The sequence below is a fragment of the Leucoraja erinacea genome, chromosome 2 (genome assembly GCF_028641065.1).
Source record: "Leucoraja erinacea ecotype New England chromosome 2, Leri_hhj_1, whole genome shotgun sequence".
NCBI lineage: Eukaryota > Metazoa > Chordata > Chondrichthyes > Rajiformes > Rajidae > Leucoraja > Leucoraja erinaceus.
Genome location: NC_073378.1, coordinates 51,864,997 through 51,888,842, shown reverse-complemented (window position 1 = coordinate 51,888,842; position 23,846 = coordinate 51,864,997). Strand labels below are relative to the sequence as shown.

Sequence of the window (23,846 nt, the reverse complement as noted above, 5' to 3'; positions counted from 1 at the left end):
TCCACATTATATTGGGCACGTTAATAAAGATGCTGATGCTGGGGGGGGGGGGGGGGGGGGGGGGGGGAGGGGCGTTCTGTTGCACTAGTATGGGTGTTGCGGGCGGAAGGTACAGGTTTCCAGTGGGCTAGTATAGACATTGTGGGCCGAATGGATTCTTGGGCTAGCAGCCAACTGTTGCAACGATTTTAAAAGCCAAGTCAAGGCAAACAATTTGGCTGCAGCCACCCGACAACCAAAATTCATTTTGTGAACACAAACTTCTTTAAAAAGGTGAGGCAAACAATTGGGCAGCAGCCACCCAACAACCAAAATTCATTTTGTGAACACAAACTTTAAATAAAAAGGCAGACAATTTGGCAGCAGCCACATCAAGGGGACTCACCGTGGAGTAGACGTGCATTCAGTGTTATTCACGGCTCAGAGAGCCGTGACCCTCTTGCTTGGCAGAGACTGAGTGAGGCACGACACTTTCGGGTTTTATAGTCCCTCCCCCCTGCCGCCAGCGAGGGCAGCAGAGATAATGGGGGATTTTTTTAAAACATTAATATCTCTCTGATTTTTCATCGATGGGAAAAATTCTCCAGTCCCGGAAGGCGGAGGGGGGCTCTGAGCGAGGTGGCCAAAGATGACGGCCGTAGATGGCGGCATTCTCTCGGAAATCGCAGCACACCGGGCCAAAAGCGGTCAAGATCAGACTTTTAGTAATATAGATGCGTGTCACATAGATGCCTGCAGGGAAATCTAGACTGAGCCAAGCTGAAATTGTTTATGGCAGACCCCTAAGAACACCTTAGAACCAGAATGAGATGAAAGTTATAAATTTCCATCATATGCGGATATGACCGACTACATTCTGACTCGAGCACTGAGAGATTTGCATTGTAGGGTAAGAGCAGCGTATGGTGAGTTGCCTTTGTTGACTTCTTCTACTAAGGTGAAGCCTGGAGACTATGTCATAAAGAACTGGGTAAAGAACAGGTTGGCCGGGAAGGACCTTACCAGGTTCTCCTAACAATTCCAACAGCAGTGAAGGTAGAAGGTAGAAATGCATGGATGCATCTCCACCGCTGCAAGAGTATCAGTGGAAGAGTAGGCTGCTAACTTATTGTATCTAGAAATCTCTTAGGTAACGTCATACTCATCGAAGAGTCAAGAACAGATACATCTGGAAGGATGGATGGAGGGGATTCACGCCCATGAAAACTCGGGAAGCTCTTTGAAATTCTGAGAAATTACATCAGCATTGTCATGTTAGGTTATCTGGCTAGAATTGGCTTTCTGTTTTTGGTTATCATAGTATGATAAAAGAGGGCAATGGTAATATTGGCAAATGTAGTCTGTGACAAAATGGAGGATCTCTGCCTTTACAGAGCCTGCTTGTCATCTTTCTGCAAAAGGCTGAAAGCTAAGCACAGGGTGATGTCCAGATGTCCCCTCAATTGTTAATATGTATGAGGGCTTTGCAGAATGAGCTGAGTGGCTGGAAATGCATGATCAGGATTGGTTATAGAATGGGGTGTTGTAAAAGTATTGTTAACTATGTTGCATGGTCTTTGCACTGTTGTATATGATTGGTCAAGGAACGGAGCTTTGCCCAAATTGTTTATGTTACCTGGGGAAATGTTTCTTTACTTTGGTGAACTGTCTTCCAACTAGAACCTTCTGTAGAAACAATGTAATGGGGTATTTTGTGATTGTGTTCGGGAGCTGTCAATAAATGTATTATATGATCTTTATTTGTGATTGTTGTCCCCCCCATGTATTTCGCGCCACGGGTCCAATACTGCATAAAAGATGGGACACCACATGAGTCGATGTTGATCTTCTGGGATAGCACTTGGGACTGTGCTGACTTGCTGGAGGTGTCTATTCGCATGAGGCTGAAGGATCGCACCCACGATGTTGGTTAGGTATCGTATAGGAAGTTCATTTGTGATTGAGAATAAAGAAGTTTAGTTGATCCAGTGCTCGACTGAACCAGACTAGGGGGGGAGATTAGGAGCAGAATTACAATGGTTCCGTCATAAAGGGTATGGAAGAAACATGCTTTCCATGTTGAATGGCACCTGCACTCTATTGCTCTTCGAATTTTGGATGATGGTTACATGCTGTCCACAGATGGAGAGTGAAGTGGAGGATAGGGCAGCACACATGATGATCACAGAAGTCTCCTAAGAGTTGAACCAACGGCAGTATCCAAATGGAGAGACGATGACAAATTCACCAGTGTACTTATTAATCAACAGCTATAGCTTATCCATGATTTAATGGATAACAATGCTCAATTATGCTGTTTCCCTTGACTGTATCCATCAGACAACTAAAACACTCTGTTAAATGAAAATATATTTCACATGCCTGGACCAGATGGCAATCCAAGGAAATCATATCTATTTCAAACATCTCCATTGAATAAAATAAATTATCATCTGAAATCTTGCTACTTACAGTAGGTGCAGCACTCGGATATGAATTGTACTCGTAGTTGAGTTCCATGGTCCTATGTAAATGTGACCACCATTTAATGCAAAACAGACTGTGCGTCTTGGGTGATGCATTTTTTCATAATTGATCAAATTGCCTAGTCTTGAGATCAAACAGCCACTTTTGCAAATTTTACTCATTTTGTTTGCAAATTTGTGCTGTTATTTGGCAAACATACAATTTGATAATCTGTGCATAACACATTCTCAGAATTATATAAAATATTCTGACGTATTTAACAAAAGATTTGGAGATTCCTTAGTATATATTATGGTGTTTATACAAGTAGATTTCTTGTGAAGAATTGCAAGATGTTTTATTCAATATCTAAATTATCAGTTCAAATGATCTTTTCTCAGTTGATTCAGAATGAACAAAAATCACTTTGTTTTCCTGCACTGATCACACAACAGAACGAGTACAAATAAATTAAAGCTTACTGGGAGGTAGGGGCTCATCGATGGTAGGATAACGGTTGCCGTCTTGTCTCAAAGAAGGCAGCTGATTTATTGTCTGAGCACAGTGAGGTAAAGGGATATCACCTACAAGAGGAAAAATGTATTAAAAAAAAACCCATTATGTTTTACATTATAGCAATAAACTACTAAATGTTTAGAGTAAGTGCTGGAGTAACTCAGCGGATCAGGCAGCATCTGTGGAAGGAATGGATAGGCAATGTTTTTGGTCAGGACCCTTCTTCAGACTCATAATAATACATATATTTTTATTTGTTATAAATATTTTCTCTGCCCCAATAATGATTAAAAAAATGATGCAAATACAAAGATGGCAAATTATATTCATACTGAATACTATCATAGGCTCAGCTTTTGTGGGGCAATAACATTGACCACAAATGACCTATGACAAAATAACCATACTTACCTTGCATAGGAGGCTGAGCAGTGTCTGCGGGAGACGAGGGACGTGTGGCACCATCATGGGTTCATGTGTAGGTGCAATGGGCCGCTGGTGGCCCTGTAGCAGCCAGGCGATCACATGGATCAGGCGCCGCCATGGGGCCCACAGAGGCCGAGCGCACAGATCAGACCTGGCCTGCAGCGGCACCGAGTGGTGGAGGACATCAACAACATCACCAAGGTGGTTGACCCCTGAAATACCAACCCACTGCTGTTGCCAGGACAACAGGCCTTTAAACTCAACATGTGACTAGCTCCTTCAGAACTTTGAAGCTTGAAGGACACACGGTAGTGCTGGAAAGTTGACATATATGTGTACTGCCTCAGAGTAATCTATTCTTACACTACATTTGTGGCACTCCTGTACTTATATACAGTAAGATCTTACTAAACCAGTGGTTCCCAACCTTTTTTTGGCCATGCCCCACCTAATCACCTCTAAAATCCTGATGCCCCCCCTTGCTTTCCCTTGAGAGAAAACGGAGGAAATAGATATTATATGGGTAACTTAGCAAAAGCTCTTTGAATCGCATTTCGAAATCCAATTCAATAAATAAGGTTCTCCCATGACCTTGCGCGCTTCGTGTGACGTGCATGAAGAGCGATGGCGCGGTGATTATGTAATAACTACACAATAAAGACCTTTTTTACCCCCAAAAAAATTATTTACTCAAAATAACATCTGAAACATAAACTACATATGTTTACCTGATGGAAAATCCAAAAAAATAAAAATCGAAAATTTGGACCCAGGCCTCCTCAGTCGCGCTCAATTGCCCCCCTTAAAAATCAAATTGCCCCCCTGTGGGGCGTACGCCCCACGTTGGGAACCACTGTACTAAACTGTTTGCAATAAAATAATTTCACGGTATCTACGCACATGTGACAATAAAGTATCATTGAACTTTTGAAAAGGGCAACTTTCTGGAAGAAACTGACTCAGCACAATGATGAACGCCCTGCAGCACCTCAGGGTCTTCACACATCATGTAGAGAGGAGCCCAAGGGTAAAACAAAGCAAAAGTCATTGGTTGGCTTAGCTGTCTATTGAAGCTGTCAAAATATCTCTGACAAAGTGAAATACTCAAGAATTGTTTAAAAACTATTCAAATAATTGAGTTTAAGTAATAATAGATCTTTTAGTTCCTTTGCATTAATATTACAATAGACAATAAACAATAGACAATGTGCAGGAGTAGGCCATTCGGCCCTTCGAGCCAGCACCGCCTTTCAATGTGATCATGGCTGATTATCCCCAATCAGTACACCGTTTCTGCCTTCTCCCCATATCCCCTATCTTTAAGAGCCCTATCTAGCTCTCTCTTGAGGGCCAGTTCTCTCTCCAGAGAACTGGCCTCCACCGCCCTCTGAGGCAGAGAATTCCACATGACTCACAACTCTCTGTGAGAAAAAGTGTTTCCTTGTCTCCGTTCTAAATGGCTTACCCCTTATTCGAGTCCACACTGACCAGTGATCCCCACACACTAGCACTATCCTACACACACTGGGGACAATTACAATTATACCAAGCCAATTAGCCTATAAACCAGTACGTCTTGGAGTGTGGGATGAAACCGGAGCACCCGGAGAAAATCCACGCAGGTCATGGGGAGAAGGTACAAACTCCGTACAGACAAGCACCTGTAGGTAGGATCAAACTCAGGTCTTTAGCGCTGCGAGGCAGCAACTTTAACTCTGTGCCACCACGCCACCCAAACGGATTAGTTTAGAGATGCAACATGGAAACAGGCCCTTCGGCCCACCGAGTCAACGCCGACCATCGATCACCCGTTCACACTAGCTCAATGTTACCCCACTTTCTCATCCACTCCCTTCACACGATGGGGCAAGTTTACAGGAAAAAATTAATCTACAAACCTGCACGTCTTTGGGATGTGGGAGGAAACCGGAGCACCCGGTCACAGGGAGAACGTGCAAACTCCACACTCAGACAGCACCCGTAGTCAGGATCGAACCCAGGTCTCCAGCACTCTGAGGCAGCGGCTCTACCCGCTGTGCCACTGTGCATCCAGCATCGAAGACAAAGCAAATTAAAGTCAAGGATGCTTTCGGCAAATACCTGGAACAAAATTCAGTTTATAATTCCCAAGTCAATGTGTGAAAAATAGCCAATGATCTGTTGTGGACCAACCACATTGATGCGATATTCAAGAAGGCACATACGCCTCTATTTCAGGAGTCAATTCAGCATGTCTCCAATGACTCTTACAAATTTCTACAGATGCATATATAAACTTTACTGTAAGGCTACATCGCAGCTTGGTTTAGGAATAGCTCTGCCCAAGACCACAAGAAATTAAAGAGAGTTGTTGATGTAGTCCCATCAATCATACAGACCAGTCTTCTCACCATTGACTCCATCTACACTTCATGCTGCCTCAAAAAAGCAGTCAACGTAATCAAAGATGTCCCACCCCAGTCATTCCTCCTTCTCTCTGCTCCCGTCTGGCTGAAGATACAGAAGTTTGAAAACGTACTCCCCACCAGACTCAAGAACAGCTTGTGCCCCATCATTATCAGGCTTCTGAATCAGGCTAGGGGTACAGTTTGATTCATCTCTTTTGAGGTCATTGGATTTTGTCTAAGGAACTGATGGGCTACAATGTGCTACATTGCTGAGCACTATATTCTGCACTGTATCTTCCCCTTGGCTCTATCTAGGGGATAGATTTTGAGTTGTACGGGATTTAACTGATTATATCTATGTATGGTATATCTAAACTGTTTGGATAACATGCGAAATAGAGCGTTTAAGTGTACCTCGGTACATGTAACAATAATAAACCTATACCTAATAACATTTAAATCAATCAAAAGTTTATTTTAAAAAATGCATTGAAATGCAAATCAAAAATATTTAAATGAACCAAAACAATTCCCCTAAATTCCAAACATATTGCAGCCATTCTTCTCCACTGAAAGATACTAAGGAAGACACAAACAATCTCCCAGATGTACTGGAGGACGGAGGATCTAAGGGGGTAGAGGAACTGAAAGACATTTTCATTAGGTGAGAAATAGTATTGGGTAGGCTAATGGGATTGAAGGATGATAAAACCCCTGGGCCTGATGGACTGCATCCCAGGGTCCTCAGAGAGGTGGCTCTAGAAATAGTGGACGCATTGGTGATTATTTTCCAATGTTCGATCGATTTAGGATCAGTTCCTGTGGGTTGGAGGATAGCTAACGTTATCCTACTTTTCAAGAAAGGAGAGAGAGAAAACGGGGAATTACAGACCAGTTAGCTTGACTTCGGTGGTGGGAAAGATGCTGGAGTCAATTATTAAAGAGGTAATAATGGGGCATTTGGATAGCAGTAAAAGGATTAGTCCAAGTCAACATGGATTTATGAAAGAGAAATCTTGCTTGACTAATCTTCTGGAATTTTTTGAGGATGTGACAAGTAAAATGGATGAAGGGGAGCCAGTGGATGTAGCGTATCTAGACTTTCAGAAAGCATTTGATAAGGTCCCACATGGGAGACTGGTTACTAAAATTAGAGCACATGGTATGGTGTTGACATGGAGAGAAAATTGGTTGGCAGACAGGAAGCATAGAGTAGGAGTGAACGGGTCCTTTTCAGAATGGCAGGCAGTGGCGAGTGGAGTACCGCAAGGCTCGGTGTTGGGGCCGCAATTGTTTACCATATATATTAATGATTTAGAAGAGGGAATTAGGAGCAACACTATCAAGTTTGTAGATAACACAAAGCTGGGTGGCAGTGTGAATTGGGACGAGGATGTTAGGAGGTTGTTGGGTGACCAGGACAGGTTGAGTGAGTGGGCAGGTGCTGTATCAAATAGATAAATGTGAGGTTATCCACTTTAGTGGCAAAAATAAGGGGGCAGATTATTATCTCAATGGGGTTAGGTTAGGCGAGGGGGAGGTGCAGCGAGACCTGGGCATCCTTGTACACCAGTCAATGAAAGTTGGCGTGCAGGTACAGCAGGCAGTGAAGAAAGCTAATGGAATGTTGGCCTTCATAACAAGAGGATTTCAGTATAGGGGTAAAAAGGTTCTTCTGAGGAAGGACATCCTTGCGATTGAGGTAGGTTCAGCGTAGGTTCATGAGATTGATCCCTGGGATGGCGGGACTGTCATATGAGGAAAGATTGAAAAGAGTAGGCTTGTATTCACTGGAGTTTAGAAGGTTGAGGAGAGATCTTATAGAAACATATAAAATTATAAAAGGACTGGACAAGCTAGATGCAGGAAAAATGTTCCCAGAACCAGGGGCCAACAGTCTTAGAATAAAGGGGAAGCCATTTAAGACTGAGGTGAGAAAAAACCTTTTCATCCAGAGAGTTGTGATTTTTTTGGAATTCCCTGCCACAGAGGGCAGTGGAGGCCAAGTCACTGGATGGGTTTAAGAGAGAGATAGAGCTCTAGGGGCTGGTGGAATCAAGGGATATGGGGAGAAGGCAGGCATGGGTTATTGATAGGGGACGATCAGCCATGATCACAATGAATGGCTGTGTTGGCTCGAAAGGCCGAATGGCCTCCTCCTGCACCTATTGTCTATTGTCTAATGTCACACTCCCCATTATACTGCACGAGACATCCGGTTGCAGCCGATAATCGGGAAAATGCTGCCAAGCTGTGTTCAGTAAATTTGGGATTTCTATGTTCATATATGTATACATGCATGAGAACCCTGAATTGATTGACAATTACACAGGGGAATATAAACAGTTTCATAGAAATCAGTTGCAAAAGCAAACAGCTATTGGAACACAGCAGGTACGGCAGCATCTGCAGACGGAAATGGACAGTTCAAGTCAGGATTCCTCATTTAGTCTAGGTAGATCCTCCAGCTGCTCTCCTTTCTTTCTACAGATTCCAATATCTGGATTCTCTTGTGCCTCCATGCTAATCAATCAGGAATTCCCTGAAAAATCTAGGGCATAGTATAGGAAAGCACATTCTGGCTGTAGGATTGGAATGAGAAGTTTGGAGGACAGTAAAGATTATACCATTGTTTAGAAAGGGAACATAGAACAGTACAACACAGGTACAGGCCCTTCGGTCCACAATGTTCATGCTGAACATGATGCCAGGATAAACTAATCTCATCTGACTGGGCAAGATCCATGCCCCTCCATTACTGCTTATTTGTGTGTCTGTCTAAATGCCTCTTAAACCTTGCTATCATATCTGCTTCTACCACTTCTCATGGCAGCATGTTCCATGCATATAACACTTACTGTGTAAAAATACTTGCCTCATAAATCTCCTTTACATTTTCAGCCTCTGACATACCTATTCCTTCTCGTTTTTGAGAAAAGGATTCTGATTGTTAACCCTATGCTTCTCATAATTTAATATATGTACACTTTCGCTCCTACACACTCGGGGCGGTTTACAGGGACCAATTAACCTACAAGCCTGTAGGATGTGGGAGGAAACTGGAGCACCCAGAGAAAACCCATGCAGTCACAGGGAGAACGTGCAAACTCCAAATAACCGGCATTCAAGGTCAGGATCGAACTGAGTCTCTGCAGTGTCGCCCCTGTTGCACAGGCTCTCTATTTAGTCACTTGCTTCCAATAATGCATATCATTGAACAAGAACCTAAATGAGAAAGTTTACAGATTATATAAAAACAGCCAAAAAAAGGCACAAAGTGCTGGAGTAACTCAGCGGGTTAGACAGCATCTCTTGAGAACGTAGATAGACAATGTTTCAGGTTCTTCAGACTGATTGTAGTAGGGGGGGAGGGGGGGGGGGGGGGGGGGGGGGGGGGGGGGGGGGCTGGAAAAGAGGTGACAAATGATGCAGGTGAGGAGGGTTTTGATTGGAGATGGTGGATAGAGGCCACAGATGAAAAGGTTTGTGAGATAAGGTAATAAGGAGAGAACTGTTATGAAATGTGAAGCCAGAGGAAGCAATATACATAGGTGGAGGGGGACAAGGGTAAGGGAGAAGCGGTGCATATCCAGATGGAGCGTGAAGAGAGGGGGAGAAAGGAGGGGATGGTGTTTGTAGCACTTCGTATTCCACTTGAGTAGCTATAACCCAACGGGATAAACATAGACATAAAATGTTGGAGTAATTCATCGGGTTAGGCAGCATCTCTGGAAAAAAAAATAGGTGACGTTTTGGGTCCAAACCCTTCATCAGACAAAGTAGATGTGAGAGGAGGGGGGGGGATAAACTGCGGGGCAAGAAAAAGGTAGAACAAATCAGGGACAGCCACAGATGACCTCAGGAAGGGTGGAGTCCACCATGGCATATTGTTATGAACAGAGAATTCTCCAATGTTAGGTAACTTCTACAAACACGTCCTTTCTCCCTCCCTTTTCTCCCCTCCTACACTTTGTTCCCCCCTGACCTTTTCTTCCCACTCCCTTCTCTGGACCTTTTATGCAATTTTGTAATGATTCTGTAAGTATGCTCAGTAGTCTGTGGATTTGTCACAAATAATGTACCTTGTAAAATATTATCAATTAATTCCCAATCAGACTAATCTAACAAATTATTTTCTTTTCGACCAAAGGAATAACATTAAAGTGATATCTGTTTTAAAGTATCATCCAGATTCCCAGCAGGAAACTGCAGAGTAAAAAACACAACATGGCAATGGTTTAGTTATCAAACTGTAGATGAAATCTTGCTAATAATTACTTACTAAAATGTCTTACTGCAGAAGATGGATTACGTGATGTGATAGAATTATTAATTGAACTCTTTCGTAAAATGAAGTGATGGAGGAATTCAGCGGGTCTGGCAGCATCTGTGGAGGGAATGGACAAACAATTTGGCTCCAGACTGCTCCCAGACATGGACTAGGGGAGAGAAAGCTGGAAAGGAGGGATAGGGGTGGGGATTGATTGATAGATGGGTGGAGAAAATGACAAAGGTGAGAGGGAAAAAGGAGACAAAGGGGTGTCAGATGATGAAAGAAGAGGAAGTAAATGAAAAGCCAGAGGAAAGGATATAGATGGAAGGAGACAGAGAGAATGGGGATGAAGCAGAATATGTGGAATATGGGACTCAGGGATGGAGGTAAACATACAGAGTATGGAAAATGAGCAGGTGACTAGGACCGTGGAAGATAGTGGGAGAAATGTGTATGCATTATGGTGGGGGTACATTATTTACTATTGGACAATCTAGTGTTCATACCATTGGGAAGCAAGCTATCTAGGTGGAATAAGAGGTGCTGCTCGTTTAGTTTGCATGTGGCCTCACTTTGGCAATGGAAAAGGCCAAGCACAGTTGGAATGGGAAGGGGAGTTAAAATGGTTAGCAACCAGGAGCTGCATCAGACAGAGCACAAATCTTCAACAAAATGGACACTCTAGTCTTTGTCATTATTTATTCGATTATTTATTTCACCCATCTGCCCATCTGTGTCCACCTATGACACGCCAGGCTTTTGTATCACCCCCTTCTCTTTTGCAGCTTTCTCACCCATTACTCCAACAGTCTGATTTCCTCCAGCACTTTGTATTTTAATTGAGTTTCTAGCATCTGTAGTTTATTTCTCCATTGAAATCCTTTATTATTCTGTTAGTGTTCTGTTATTGGTTTCTAAGAGGACAATTTTTATCAGACAATAGACAATAGGAGTAGGCCATTCGGCCCTTCGAGCCAGCACCGCCATTCAATGTGATCATGGCTAATCATCCCCAATCAGTACCCCGTTCCTGCCTTCTCCCCATATCCCCTGACTCTGCTATCTTTAAAAGCCATATTTAGCTCTCTCTTGAAAGTATCCAGAGAACCGGCCTCCACTGCTCTCTGAGGCAGAGAATTCCACAGACTCACAACTCTCTGTGAGAAAAAGTGTTTCCCTGTCTCCGTTCTAAATGGCTTACCCCTTATTCTTAAACTGTGGCCCCTGGTTCTGGACTCCCCCAACATCGGGAACATGTTTCCTGCCTCCAGTGTGTCCAAACCCTTAATAATCTTATATGTTTCAATAAGATACCCTCTTATCCTTCTAAACTCCAGAGTATACGAGCCCAGCCACGCCATTCTCTCAACATATGACAGTTTTTTGCATTTAAATCACTTGATAACCCTTAACCAGTGTGCAATAATGCAGCTGCGTGATTATATTACAATCCCTGGGTTCCTTGCCAGATAACACACATAAACTATTAAGTGCTCACCTAATAATAAATGGAGAAGGCTACAAAAAAGGTGAAGCAACAACTCGTAAAATGTCATGCATGTTTTACTAGCATGCTTACATCTCAAGATATTTTCAGAAAGCTATTTTAAACAAGGTTTAATTAGAACATAAGATTGTGGTGTGATACACAGCTAGATTGAGTCCTATACACTTTCTTTCATCTGAGCACTGTTCCGAGGTCTTCGAGATTTTTGCACTGGGACAAAAAATATTATATCATTATTTCCACTGCTGGTGATCACTATGACGATAAGTATATATCAACATACTAAAATATACTGATGATCCCCTTCAGATTTGAATGGCTTGCTGAAAGTCCTCAAATCGGTCATTTAACTCAACAGGAACTGCAGATTTGATGAACTATCAAAGGCAATTGGTTCCCATTGAGTCGTGACTGCACTTCCTGAGGAAACTAAAACAGGCCTCACTCCCCACCAACATCCTCAGGACTTTCTACAGGGGTACGGTGGAGTCTGTACTCACGTACTGCATACATACGTGGTACTCCACCTGCAACTGCTCGGACAGGAAGGCTCTGCAGAGGGTAGTGAGGGGAGCAGAGAGGATCATTGGCGTCTCCCTACCCTCGGTACAAGAACTGTTCCAGAGCCGCTGTCTGAAAAAAGCTCAGAGAATTGCTAAGGACAAACTGCACCCCCTCCACATACACCTGGATCTCCTGCCATCAGGCAAGAGATATCGAAGCATCAAAGCCCGGACTACAAGACTGCTAAACAGCTTCCTACCACAGGCTGTGAGGCTGCTAAACAGTCACTCTGTACTCACAGTCACTTGATTCTGCGGCTGGCACGGACACTTTAATAACTGGCACTGGCCACTTTAATAACTGGCACTGGCCACTCAAATCAGCTGCCCCGGACATTTTTATGATTGGTTTATTGTATTTTAACGTTGTGTTTTACCTGCTTTTAACTATTTATTTATACTGTTCCATCAGGGACTGGATTGATTTTAGTGTTATTATGTGTGAAACGTTTTAAATTTCATGTGCGATGCTCCGCTATTCCCTGGGAAACGTCTTTTCATTTTGCACTGTACAACTGTTGCTTACAAGATGACAATAAAGGTTGATTGATTGATTGATTGATTGATTGATTGATTAATCATAGCCCAAGTTTTTGCTTAGCTTTACTTTTGTCACGTGTACCAAGGTATAGTGAAATGCTTTGATTTGTATGCTATTGAAATCAATCGGATATATACAATCAAGTGAAACTCAAGTATAAAAGGTAGAGTATTGCATTTGAAAGACAAGATTTAATGCTTGTGCAACCAAATATGTGAGAATTGCAATTTACTAAGCCAAATATGTTGGAATTACACTTTTTATTTGCAAAGAAAGGATTAGATTGAGCTATTTTATGATCTGATAAAATGCACCTAAATTGCTAAGCATTTGAGGGCATTTCCCTACTTTTCAGCAGGGGATCAAATGAATCCAGGAAAGTTGCTGTGAATTATAATGTTTTATCATTCCTTAGGGTTTCCACAGGCTTTTCACTAAAATTAATGTTGGAGATTGGGGAACCCACATAGAAAATCTAACCCATGATACCCAATTTAAAAATTCTGCACAGTCTGGAGAGTGAAGTGTAGAAGCAAAAGGGAACTAATCCAGTGTGACTTAAAATAGTACATGCCCAGATAGTTTCTAAAACCCATCTAATTCTCTACAACACTCTTGGGACAATATTTCATTAACTCTGAATCAATACCAGATCTAGCTCATATAACAGTAGTCTTATGTGTAGGGTCCTAAACCTTTTACATGTTATAGAATTGTTTTGTATGTACGGCCATGAAGAAAATACCTGTATTTATGTAGCACTTTATATGATTTCCCAAAATGTACCGCAGACAGATACAGTATCAGTGGGAATTCCAGCCTCTGTTCTGATGCAGGAAATATCGCAGCCATTAAGCTCCCAACATCATGACCAGTTCATCTACTCATGTTGGATAAATGTTGGCCTTCATTCAATAAGAAGTTTCTTGGACGTAATATCATACTTTACATCCGACCATGAGGGAATTGAGGCCTCAACTTAACATTTTGGCTGAAAGATGGCATTTCAAAAGTCTTGTGATCCTTCACAGGAAAAAGGTATTACAGATTCCATGTCCTAATCACTGTAGTTGGTGTTTAATACACATGCTTCTGAATAGTAGGCTAGAACAATGCCACAGTACAATCAATGTCTGGATCTTTTGTTTTCATATTTCCTTGTGACATAAAAGCGGGCCATGTCGACCCATCAAATCTACACTGACAATCAGAGGATTCCCAAATCCCCAATGATTATTCCTGTCACCTATTCTCTCCATATTCCTACCAACCCCTTCACCTACACACTAGAGATATTTTACAGAAACCAACTAACCTGCATGCTTTAGGAATATGGGAGGAAACTGGAGCACATGGAGGAAAATATGCAAACTCCGTACAGGTAGCACTGGAGGTCAGGACTGAAACCAAGGCACTGGAGTTGTGAGACCCTAGCGAGGTTAGAAGGACATCACTAGAGGATGAGTGTCTTCAGTTATGAACGGAGACTAAAAAAACTAAGATTGTTCATCTTTGAACAACAACGGTTAAAATGGCACGTAGTAAAGGTAATGCTACGGTTGTTATGGGAGATTTCAACAGGCAGGTAGACTGGGAAAATCACGTTGGTACTGAACCCCAAGAAAGGAAGTTTGTGGAGTGCCTCTGTGATGGATTCTTAGAGCAGCTTGTATTGGAGCCTACCAGGGAGAAGGCAATTCTGGATTTAGTGTTATGTAATGAACCAGATTTGATAAAGGAACTTGAGGTTAAGGTGCTATTAGGAGTTAGTGACCATAATATGGTCAACTTTAATCTACAATTGGAGAGGAAGAAGGGTAGATCGGAGGTGTCAGTGTTACGGTTAAATAAAGGGGACTATGGAGCCATGAGGGAGGAGCTGGTCAAAGTTGACTGGAAAGATACACTAGCAGGGGTGACAGTGGAACAACAATGGCAGGTATTTCTACGAATAATACAGAAGGTGCAGGATCAGTTCATTCCAAAGGGGAAGAAAGATTCCAAGGGGAGTAAGGGGCGACCGTGGCTGACAAGGGACGTCAGGGACAGTATAAAATTAAAAGAGAAGAAGTACAACCTGGCAAAGATGAGCGGGAAGCAAGAGGATTGGGTAATGTTTAAAGAGCAACAGAAGATAACTAAAAAGGCAATACGGGGAGAAAAGATGAGGTACGAAGGTAAGCTAGCCAAGAATATAAAGGAGGATAGTAAAAGCTTCTTTAGATATGTGAAGAGGAAAAAACTAGTTAAGACCAAAGTTGGACCCCTGAAGATTGAAAAAGGTGAATTTATTATGGGGAACAAGGAAATGGCAGATGAGTTGAACAGATACTTTGGATCCGTCTTCACTAAGGAGGACACAAACAATCTTCCTGATGTACTAGTGGCCAGAGGATCAGAAGGAAATCCAGGAAATGGCAGGAAATGGTGTTAGGTAGACTGATAGGACTGAAGGCTGATAAATCCCCAGGGCCTGATGGTCTGCCTCCCAGGGTACATAAGGAAGCGGCTCTAAAAATTGTGGACGCATTGGTGATAGTTTTCCAATGTTCTATAGATTCAGGGTCAGTTCCTGTGGATTGGAGGGTAGCTAATGTTATCCCACGTTTTCAGAAAGGCGGGAGAGAGAAAACAGGGAATTATAGACCAGTTAGCCTAACATCGGTGGGGGGGGGAAGATGCTGGAGTCTATTATAAGAAATAAAATATCGGCACATTTGGATAGCAATAACAGGATCGGTCTGAGTCAGCATGGATTTACGAAAGGGAAATCATGCTTGACAAATCATCCTTGACTAGGAGATTAATGGGCAAAATTAGGGCACATGGTATTGGGAGTAGAGTGCTGACATGGATAGAAAATTGGTTGGCAGACAGGAAACAAAGAGTAGGGATTAACGGGTCCCTTTTAGAATGGCAGGCAGTGACTAGTGGGGTACCGCAAGGATTGGTGCTGGGACTGCAGCCATTTACAATATACATCAATGATTTAGATGAGGGAATTCAAAGTAACATTAGCAAATTTGCAGATGACGCAAAGCTGGGTGGCAGTGTGAACTGTGAGGAGGATGCTATGAGAATGCAGGGTGACTTGGACAGGTTGGATAGGTTGGGTGAGTGGGCAGATGTGGTTTAATGTGGATAAATGTGAGGTTATCCACTTTGGTAGCAAAAACAGGAAGGCAGATTACTATCTAAATGGTGTCAAGTTGGGAAAAGGGGAAGTACAACGGCATCTGGGGGTCCTTGTTCATCAGTCTATGAAAGTAAGCATGCAGGTACAACAGGCAGTGAAGAAAGCAAATGGCATGTTGGCCTTTATAACAAGAGGAGTTGGGTATAGGAGCAAAGAGGTCCTTCTGCAGTTGTATAGGGCCCTAGTGAGACCACACCTGGAGTATTGTGTGCAGTTTTGGTCCCCTAATTTGAGGATGGACATTTTTGCTGTTGAGGGAGTGCAGTGTAGGTTTACAAGGTTAATTCCCGGGATGGCGGGACTGTCATATGCTGAGAGAATGGAGCAGCTGGGCTTGTACACTTTGGAGTTTGGAAGGATGAGAGGGGATCTCATTGAAACATATAAGATTGTTAAGGGTTTGGACATGCTAGAGGCAGGAAACATGTTCCCGATGTTGGGGGTGTCCAGAACCAGGGGCCACAGTTTAAGAATAAGGGAGTATTGTGTGCAATTTTGGTCCCCTAATTTGAGGAAGGACATTCTTGCTATTGAGGGAGTGCAGCGTAGGTTTACACGGTTAATTCCCGGGATGACGGGACTGTCATACGGGAAGAGAATGGAATGGCTGGACTTATATACTCTGGAATTTAGAAGGACGAGAGGTGATCTTATTGAAACATATAAGATTATTAAGGATTTGGACACGCTAGAGGCAGGAAACATGTTCCCGATGTTGGGGGAGTCCAGAACCAGGGGCCACAGTTTAAGAATAAGGGGTAAGCCATTTAGAATGGAGACGAGGAAACACTTTTTCTCACAGTTGTGAGTCTGTGGAATTCTCTGCCTCAGAGGGTGGTGGAGGCCGGTTCTCTGGATGCTTTCAAGAGAGAGCTAGATAGGGCTCTTAAAGATAGCGGAGTCAGGGGATATGGGGAGAAGGCAGGAACGGGGTACTGATTGGGGATGATCAGCCATGATAACATTGAATGGTGGTGTTGGCTCGAAGGGCCGAATGGCCTACTCCTGCACCTATTGTCCATTGTCTATTGAATAACATCAAACAAAATGTCTTCACTTTGAGACACTACTTAGGTTTGGCATGCAGGACCTGAAAGAGTATTGAAGTCAGCTTCCACTAGTGAAGGGTCCATGTGCTTTACCTCTCATCAGAACAGCTCCCTGCTGGAGTAATGAACCTGAAAGATTATAAACCTCCATGCCATACAATATCTTTTGGTCTGCCCCTGCTCCAGAGTGACATGCATGAAAAGGATCTTGCCAAAGGCAATTCATGAGGTTTTGATTGTGTCCATCAATGTAAAGAACTTTGATTTTGGTGGATGGACATAAAAAATAAATAGATTCCATACAAATTTTGAAAACACAAAAGAATAGGAATTTGGGTAGGATTAATTTTGGAAAATATTGAAGGATTAAACTGAATATTTTTTCATAAAACTGGCACTATAGGTCAAATCGTCCTTATGTGCTGTGAGATTTCTGTCTAATTGTTCCCCTGTACTTCCTGCTTCTTACTATTAAACAATGTGCTCCTATCAGACCACCTCATACTTCACCCTATCGAAATCTCACCTACCATTCTGTTGCCAACTCATGTGATTTACAACCTCTGTGACTTCATGCTCCTTTCTACATATATTTTAATTCCTCCTAATTTAATGTCACTTGCAAATTTAGATTGAGGTAATTCTATGATAAAACAATGGTTGCCTCCAAAAGAATTCTTGATTAGTGAGGGTGTCAGGGATTATGGAGCGAAGGCAGGAGCATGGGGTTGAGAGGGAAAGATAGATCAGCCATGATTGAATGGCAGAGTAGACCTGATGGGTCAAATGGCCTAATTCTGCTCCTAGAACCTATGAAACCTTGTGTTACAGTAATTTTCCTTTTAAAGACAATTGTGATAATGGAGGTAAAGGGAATTACAGGGGTTGGGAGATTCAGACTTGCAATAAGACCATTTTTTCCCCTGCGGTGTTTGCAAAAATTGAGGTATTTTCAATAGCATTCGGTTTATTTTTGTTCCTGCAAGCTGACAATGCTAAAGGTTGTATGTTACTTTGTTTAATAGATTATGACTGCACAAGTGCCAGTAGATGCAACTGCTTGTCAAATGTTATGACCACGGTTAATGTGACAGCTGTGTTTTAGTGGTGTCTGATTATTTAGTAAGGTCATATGGAAACAGCCCCCCCCCCCCCCCCCCCCCCCCATACTGTTTAAATCCAGGAGAACTTCTTTAGCTTAACAATTTCAAAAGTATCTTTTAAGTGGTCTCTCGTTTTCTATTGAAATCATGTGATAACCAATTTGGCAGGCTTAAAGGAAATAGCGTTCCCTAGTCTAGTTCATCACCAGTATTGTACAGGTAGTACTGTTGTAAAGTACGTTTCCTTAACATAAATTGTATGCAATACAAATGATTATGAGGTCAGGAAGTGGTAATTGAATATTGAGTTACAGAGGAATCTCTTCTCTCAGAAGGTGGTGGATCTCTTGAATTCTCAATCTCTTGTGGAGGCAGGATTAAAGAGGAGGCAGATAATTATTTTTTCTCAGGGAAATTCAAGGCTATGGGTAATGGCACAGAAGAGATGTTGAAGCCTTGAGCAGATTAGTCATGATTAATTTGAAAGGCTTGAGGCCACATTTGGCCTATTTTCTTTTGCTCTCATGTTTTTCTGTAACCACATAATTAATTTAAATAATATGAAGCCAAGGCCACGGCGGAACTCACATTTTATATCCTGTCAATTAAAGACTATTTCCTTTATCTCTGTTTCCGATCTTCTTATCTTTCCCGAGCGGCAAGGGGAACAAAGGGTTGGGTGGGGGAGGATGTGTGCACCATGTGCTTCTATTACATTAGACACGATTGATCCCAATCAAAATGTTCAATGATAAATAATTGGGAACAGAGTTACAGAGATAACAGAGAACAGAGATAAATAATTGGGAACAGAGAACAGAATAATTGGGAACAGGGTACAGTTGAACAGAGGGATCTGGGAATAACTGTGCATAGTTCCTTGAAGGTGGAATCTCATATAGATAGGGTGGTAAAGAAAGCTTTTGGTATGCTAGCCTTTATAAATCAGAGCATTGAGTATAGAAGCTGGGATGTAATGTTAAATTGTACAAGGCATTGGTGAGAGACCAAATCTGGAGTATGGCGTACAATTTTGGTCGCCCAATTATAGGAAGGATGTCAACAAAATAGAGAGAGTACAGAGGAGATTTACTAGAATGTTGCCTGGGTTTCAACAACTAAGTTACAGAGATAGGTTGAATAAGTTAGGTCTTTTTTCTCTGGAGTGCAGAAGGTTAAGGGGGGACTTGATAGAGGTCTTTAAAATGATGAGAGGGATAGACAGAGTTGATGTGGACAAGCTTTTCCCTTTGAGAATAGGGAAGATTCAAACAAGAGGACATGACTTCAGAATTAAGGGACGGAAGTTTAGGGGTAATATGAGGGGGAACTTCTTTACTCAGAGAGTGGTAGCGGTGTGGAATAAGCTTCCAGTGGAAGTGGTGGAGGCAGGTTCATTGGTATCATTTAAAAACAAATTGGATAGGCATATGGATGAGAAGGGAATGGAGGGTTATGGTATGAGTGCAGGCAGGTGGGACTAAGGGGATAAAAAGTTGTTCGGCACGGACTTGTAGGGCCGAGATGGCCTGTTTCCGTGCTGTAATTGTTATATGGTTATATGGAAGTAAGACAGGATAATGCAATATTGGGTACAGCTTATTGAGAAGAATGTTGACTCTCGTGCACATCAAAGGTGCTTTCTGAGGCAACTCTGGAAGTGCACGGCCAATGTTTCAACCCATACCTTAATCAGCAGTCATGGCCATTATGGCATAGGACTGCCAAGATACATTACGAGATAACTTCATCCTGATGCTGTATGTTTGAAAGGGTTCAGGACCTGTGAATCCAAGAACATGCAGCTAGCCAGAAAAGCATGCTCAAAGCAACTTCGACTCCTGTGTCTAGGAATGAGAAACATTCCAAACACATCCAATCTCGATAATTTAAAGTGACTTGTCTTTCCTACTTATTTCATTAAAAACAACTGATCACAATAAGTGTAGGAAGGAACTGCAGATGCTGGTTTATACCAAAGATAGACACGAAATGCTGAAGTAACTCAGTGGGCTAGGGGAGAAAAAGGATGGGTGTAATCAAGGAACTATTATAATCATGTATTGTCTTTCTGCTGACTGGTTAGCACGCACCAAAAGCTTTTCACTGTACCTCAGTACACGTGACAATAAACTATACTGAACTGAACTGGGTGACGTTTGGGATCGGAACTCTTATTTAGACTTCTTTATTTGTTGCCGGGCCTGATTTGTTCTGATCTTTTCTTACCTCCAGTTACCTCTCCTCTAACTTCAGTCTGAAGAAGAGTTCATACCCAAACCTTCACCCATCCTTTTTCTCCAGAGATGCTGCCTGACATGCTGCAAAAAGTGACTGTTTTCTAAACAATAGAAATTGTACCAAATGAAAAACAAACACCAGCAATAGACATGGATTAAGCTTCTGAAAGTGATAGGAGAACCAGCTAGTACCTAAAAAATACACTAATAAACCAGGAATGTCAGAAATAGGCAACCCACAGAAAGACTTGAAAATATTCTCAGCAACCATGCTCATTTCTCAATAACCCAAAGCTACATTACATTTCTAACATTATAATGTATTTTGTGTTCTATTACTTTTTATTAGTATGACTGTATGACAAATAAAATTCCTCGTATGTTGCAAAAACATACTTCGCTAATAAAGTATGATTAAATCATGTCAAAATCATTTCCTCAAAGGATGTAAATTTGAAATCATTGCTATATTCCTATCCAGTCTTAAATCTTATTTGGGGCTTGAAGCTTGAGTTTTAATATCTTTGTAGCAACTCCATTAACTTCCAAGTATATATCATCACTGAATCAGGTAGATGTCTACAAAACTCAGTGTCATTAGATGACCAGATGTGCACATTAAATCTGTTATAGGAGGCACCTCATTTCTCCACTTGGCATTTCAAGTGAATATCAATTGCACTGAAAGACGGGGCATCCAAGTGAAGCTTTCCATTTCATACACGAGTGCGAAAGGTGTCACTCTGCACTGCAACTCCTAGAATGTACCATGCTGCAAATCCCAAACTCTGATCGCTTCTCATGTGGCTTTGGTTCACTGTGTCAGCAATGCTCTGCAAGTAAGGGTCCACTATGGGCCCAAACTGGAATGTACAAAAAGTAGGCTCTTCAGCTCTTTAAACCTATTCAACATTAAATGGGTTCAAAGCATGATCTGCAACTTAACTGCATATACCATAACCTGTCATTCTCAAATTTACATTAAATATCTGACCCAGCATTAATTGTAAAGAGTTCTACATTTCTCCTAACATCTTATATGTAAAAGTATTTCCTAACTGTAGATCAATCACTATTGCTGATCTGATCCATGTCTGGTTTTGCTATTGCCAACCCGATCCATGATCCATGCCGGGTTTTCAATGTGCCATTTGGTGGTACGCAATTAGCTAGACTCAGTCTAATTTATGATGCTGTACCTTGCAGATGCCAATGCCATAGTCTCTGCATGTATTCTTAATAAAATACTTTATAAGAAGTTAAATAACTGAGTGTCCCACACTTATTTACATGGTATCAGAGCAGACAAAAGGCAAAGAAGAGGAGTGAACGGGTCCTTTTCAGAATGGCAGGCAGTGGCAAGTGGAGTGCTGCAAGGCTCGGTGTTGTGGCCACAACTGTTTACCATATATATTAATGATTTGGAAGAGGGAATTAGGAGCAACACTAGCAAGTTTGCTGGTGACACAAAGCTGGGTGGCAGTTTGAACTGTGAAGAGGATGTTAGGAGGTTGCAGGGTGACCTGGACAAGTTGAGTGAGTGAGCAGATGCGTGGCAGATGCAGTATAATATAGATAAATGTGAGGTTATCCACTTTGGCGGCAAAAACAAGGGGGCAGATTATTATCTCAATGGGGTTAGGTTAGGTAAGGGGGGGGTGCAGCAATACCTGGGTGTCCTTGTACACCAGCCACTGAAAGTTAGCGTGCAGGTACAGCAGGCGGTGAAGAAAGCTAATGGAATGTTGGCCTTCATAACAAGAGGATTTCAGTATAGGGGTGAAGAGGTTCTTCTGCAGTTGTATAGGGCTCTGGTGAGACCACATCTGGAGTATTGTGTACAGTTTTGGTCTCCTAATTTGAGGAAGGACATTCTTATGATTGAAGCAGTGCAGCGTAGGTTCACGAGATTGATCCCTGGGATGGCGGGACTGTCATATGAGGAAATATTGAAAAGACTAGGCTTGTGTTCACTGGAGTTTAGAAGGATGAGGGGGATCTTATAGAAACATATAAAATTATAAAAGGACTGGACAAGCTAGATGCAGGAAAAATGTTCCCAATGTTGGGCGAGTCCAGAACCAGGGGCCACAGTCTTAGAATAAAGGGGAGGTCATTTAAGACTGAGGTGAGAAAAAGCTTATTCACCCAGAGTTGTGAATTTATGGAATTCCCTGCCACAGAGGGCAGTGGAGGCAACAACGATGAAGTCACAGGATGGATTTAAGAGAGAGTTAGATAGAGCTCTAGGGGCTAGTAGAATCAAGGGATATGGGGAGAAGGCAGGCATGGGTTATTGATAGGGGACGATCAGCCATGATCACAATGAATGGCGGTGCTTGCTCGAGGGGCCGAATGGCCTCCTCCTGCACTCATTTTCTATGTTTCTATGTTTCTAAGTGGAACGACACTCAGTCGTTTAACTTCTTATAAAATGTTTTATTAAGAATACATGCAGAGACCATGGCATTGGCATCTGCAAGATACAGCATCGTAAATTAGACTGAGTCTATCTAATTGCTTACCACCAGATGGCATAGTGAAAACCCAGCATGGATCAAGTCATGGAACTGGACAGAATGGAAGCACTAGTAGTCATTGCACCTGTTTTGGAACCCACTGACTGGGTGTCCTTAAAACCGAGATGAGGAGAACTTTTTTCACACACAGAGAGTGGTGAATCTCTGGAACTCTCTGCCACAGAGGGTAGTTGAGGCCAGTTCATTGGCTATATTTAAGAGGGAGTTAGATGTGGCCCTTGTGGCCAAGGGGATCAGAGGGTATGGAGAGAAGGCAGGTACGGGATACTGAGTTGGATGATCAGCCATGATCATATTGAATGGCGGTGCAGGCTCGAAGGGCCGAATGGCCTACTCCTGCACCTAATTTCTATGTTTCTGTTTCTATGTTCTCAATGGTAGCTGCCACCAAGAAGAACAAGCAGGAGATTTGCATTTGTATCAATCCCAGGGATCTCAACACCGCACTCAAAAGGCCACACTACCCGATGCGTACCGTGGAGGAAGTAGCTGCTCGCATGGGAAAGGCGACAGTATTCTCTGTGTTAGATGCCAAGAGCTCTTTCTGGCAAATTGCTGTAGACCATGCTTCATCTCTGCTCACCACCTTCAGCACTTCCTTTGGCCGCTGCAGATTTCTACGAATGCCGTTCGGTATCAATTCGGCCAGTTTCAACGCTCCATGGAACAAATCTTCTATAGATACCCTTGCGCAATCATGGATGACATCATTATTGTTGGCAGAGATGTGAAGGAACATGACGACAACTTAAAGAAGGTACTCGAGCGTGCCAGGGAAGTACACTTGAAACTCAATCCTCACAGTTCCGGTCAACCTGGTGTGCTACGTGGGGCATGTTTTTACCTATGCGGATCCTTCCAAGATGGCAGGCATCAGCGATATAGCGGCGCCTACAGATGTCACCAGCCTACAGAGATTTCTGGGCATGGTTAATTACCTCGGGAAGTTAATTCCCCATTTCAGCAAGCTTTTGGCTCCCCTGTGGCAACTTATCCACAAGGACACTGCCTGGACATGGCATGAACAGCAGCGACGTGCTTTTGACACACTCATACAACA

At 42.5% G+C, this 23,846-nt stretch overlaps 1 protein-coding gene across 2 annotated transcripts in view; it reads right to left on the bottom strand.

Annotated features, from left to right (window-relative positions):
• The window catches only part of hecw1b (HECT, C2 and WW domain containing E3 ubiquitin protein ligase 1b), a 451,931-nt gene that overhangs the window by 149,912 nt on the left and 278,173 nt on the right, over positions 1–23,846 (bottom strand). For both annotated transcript variants that reach the window (XM_055656760.1, XM_055656770.1), the window contains one exon: positions 2,928–3,029. In XM_055656760.1, the coding sequence (XP_055512735.1) occupies positions 2,928–3,029 (102 nt within the window). The remainder of the gene's footprint in view (positions 1–2,927; positions 3,030–23,846) is intronic.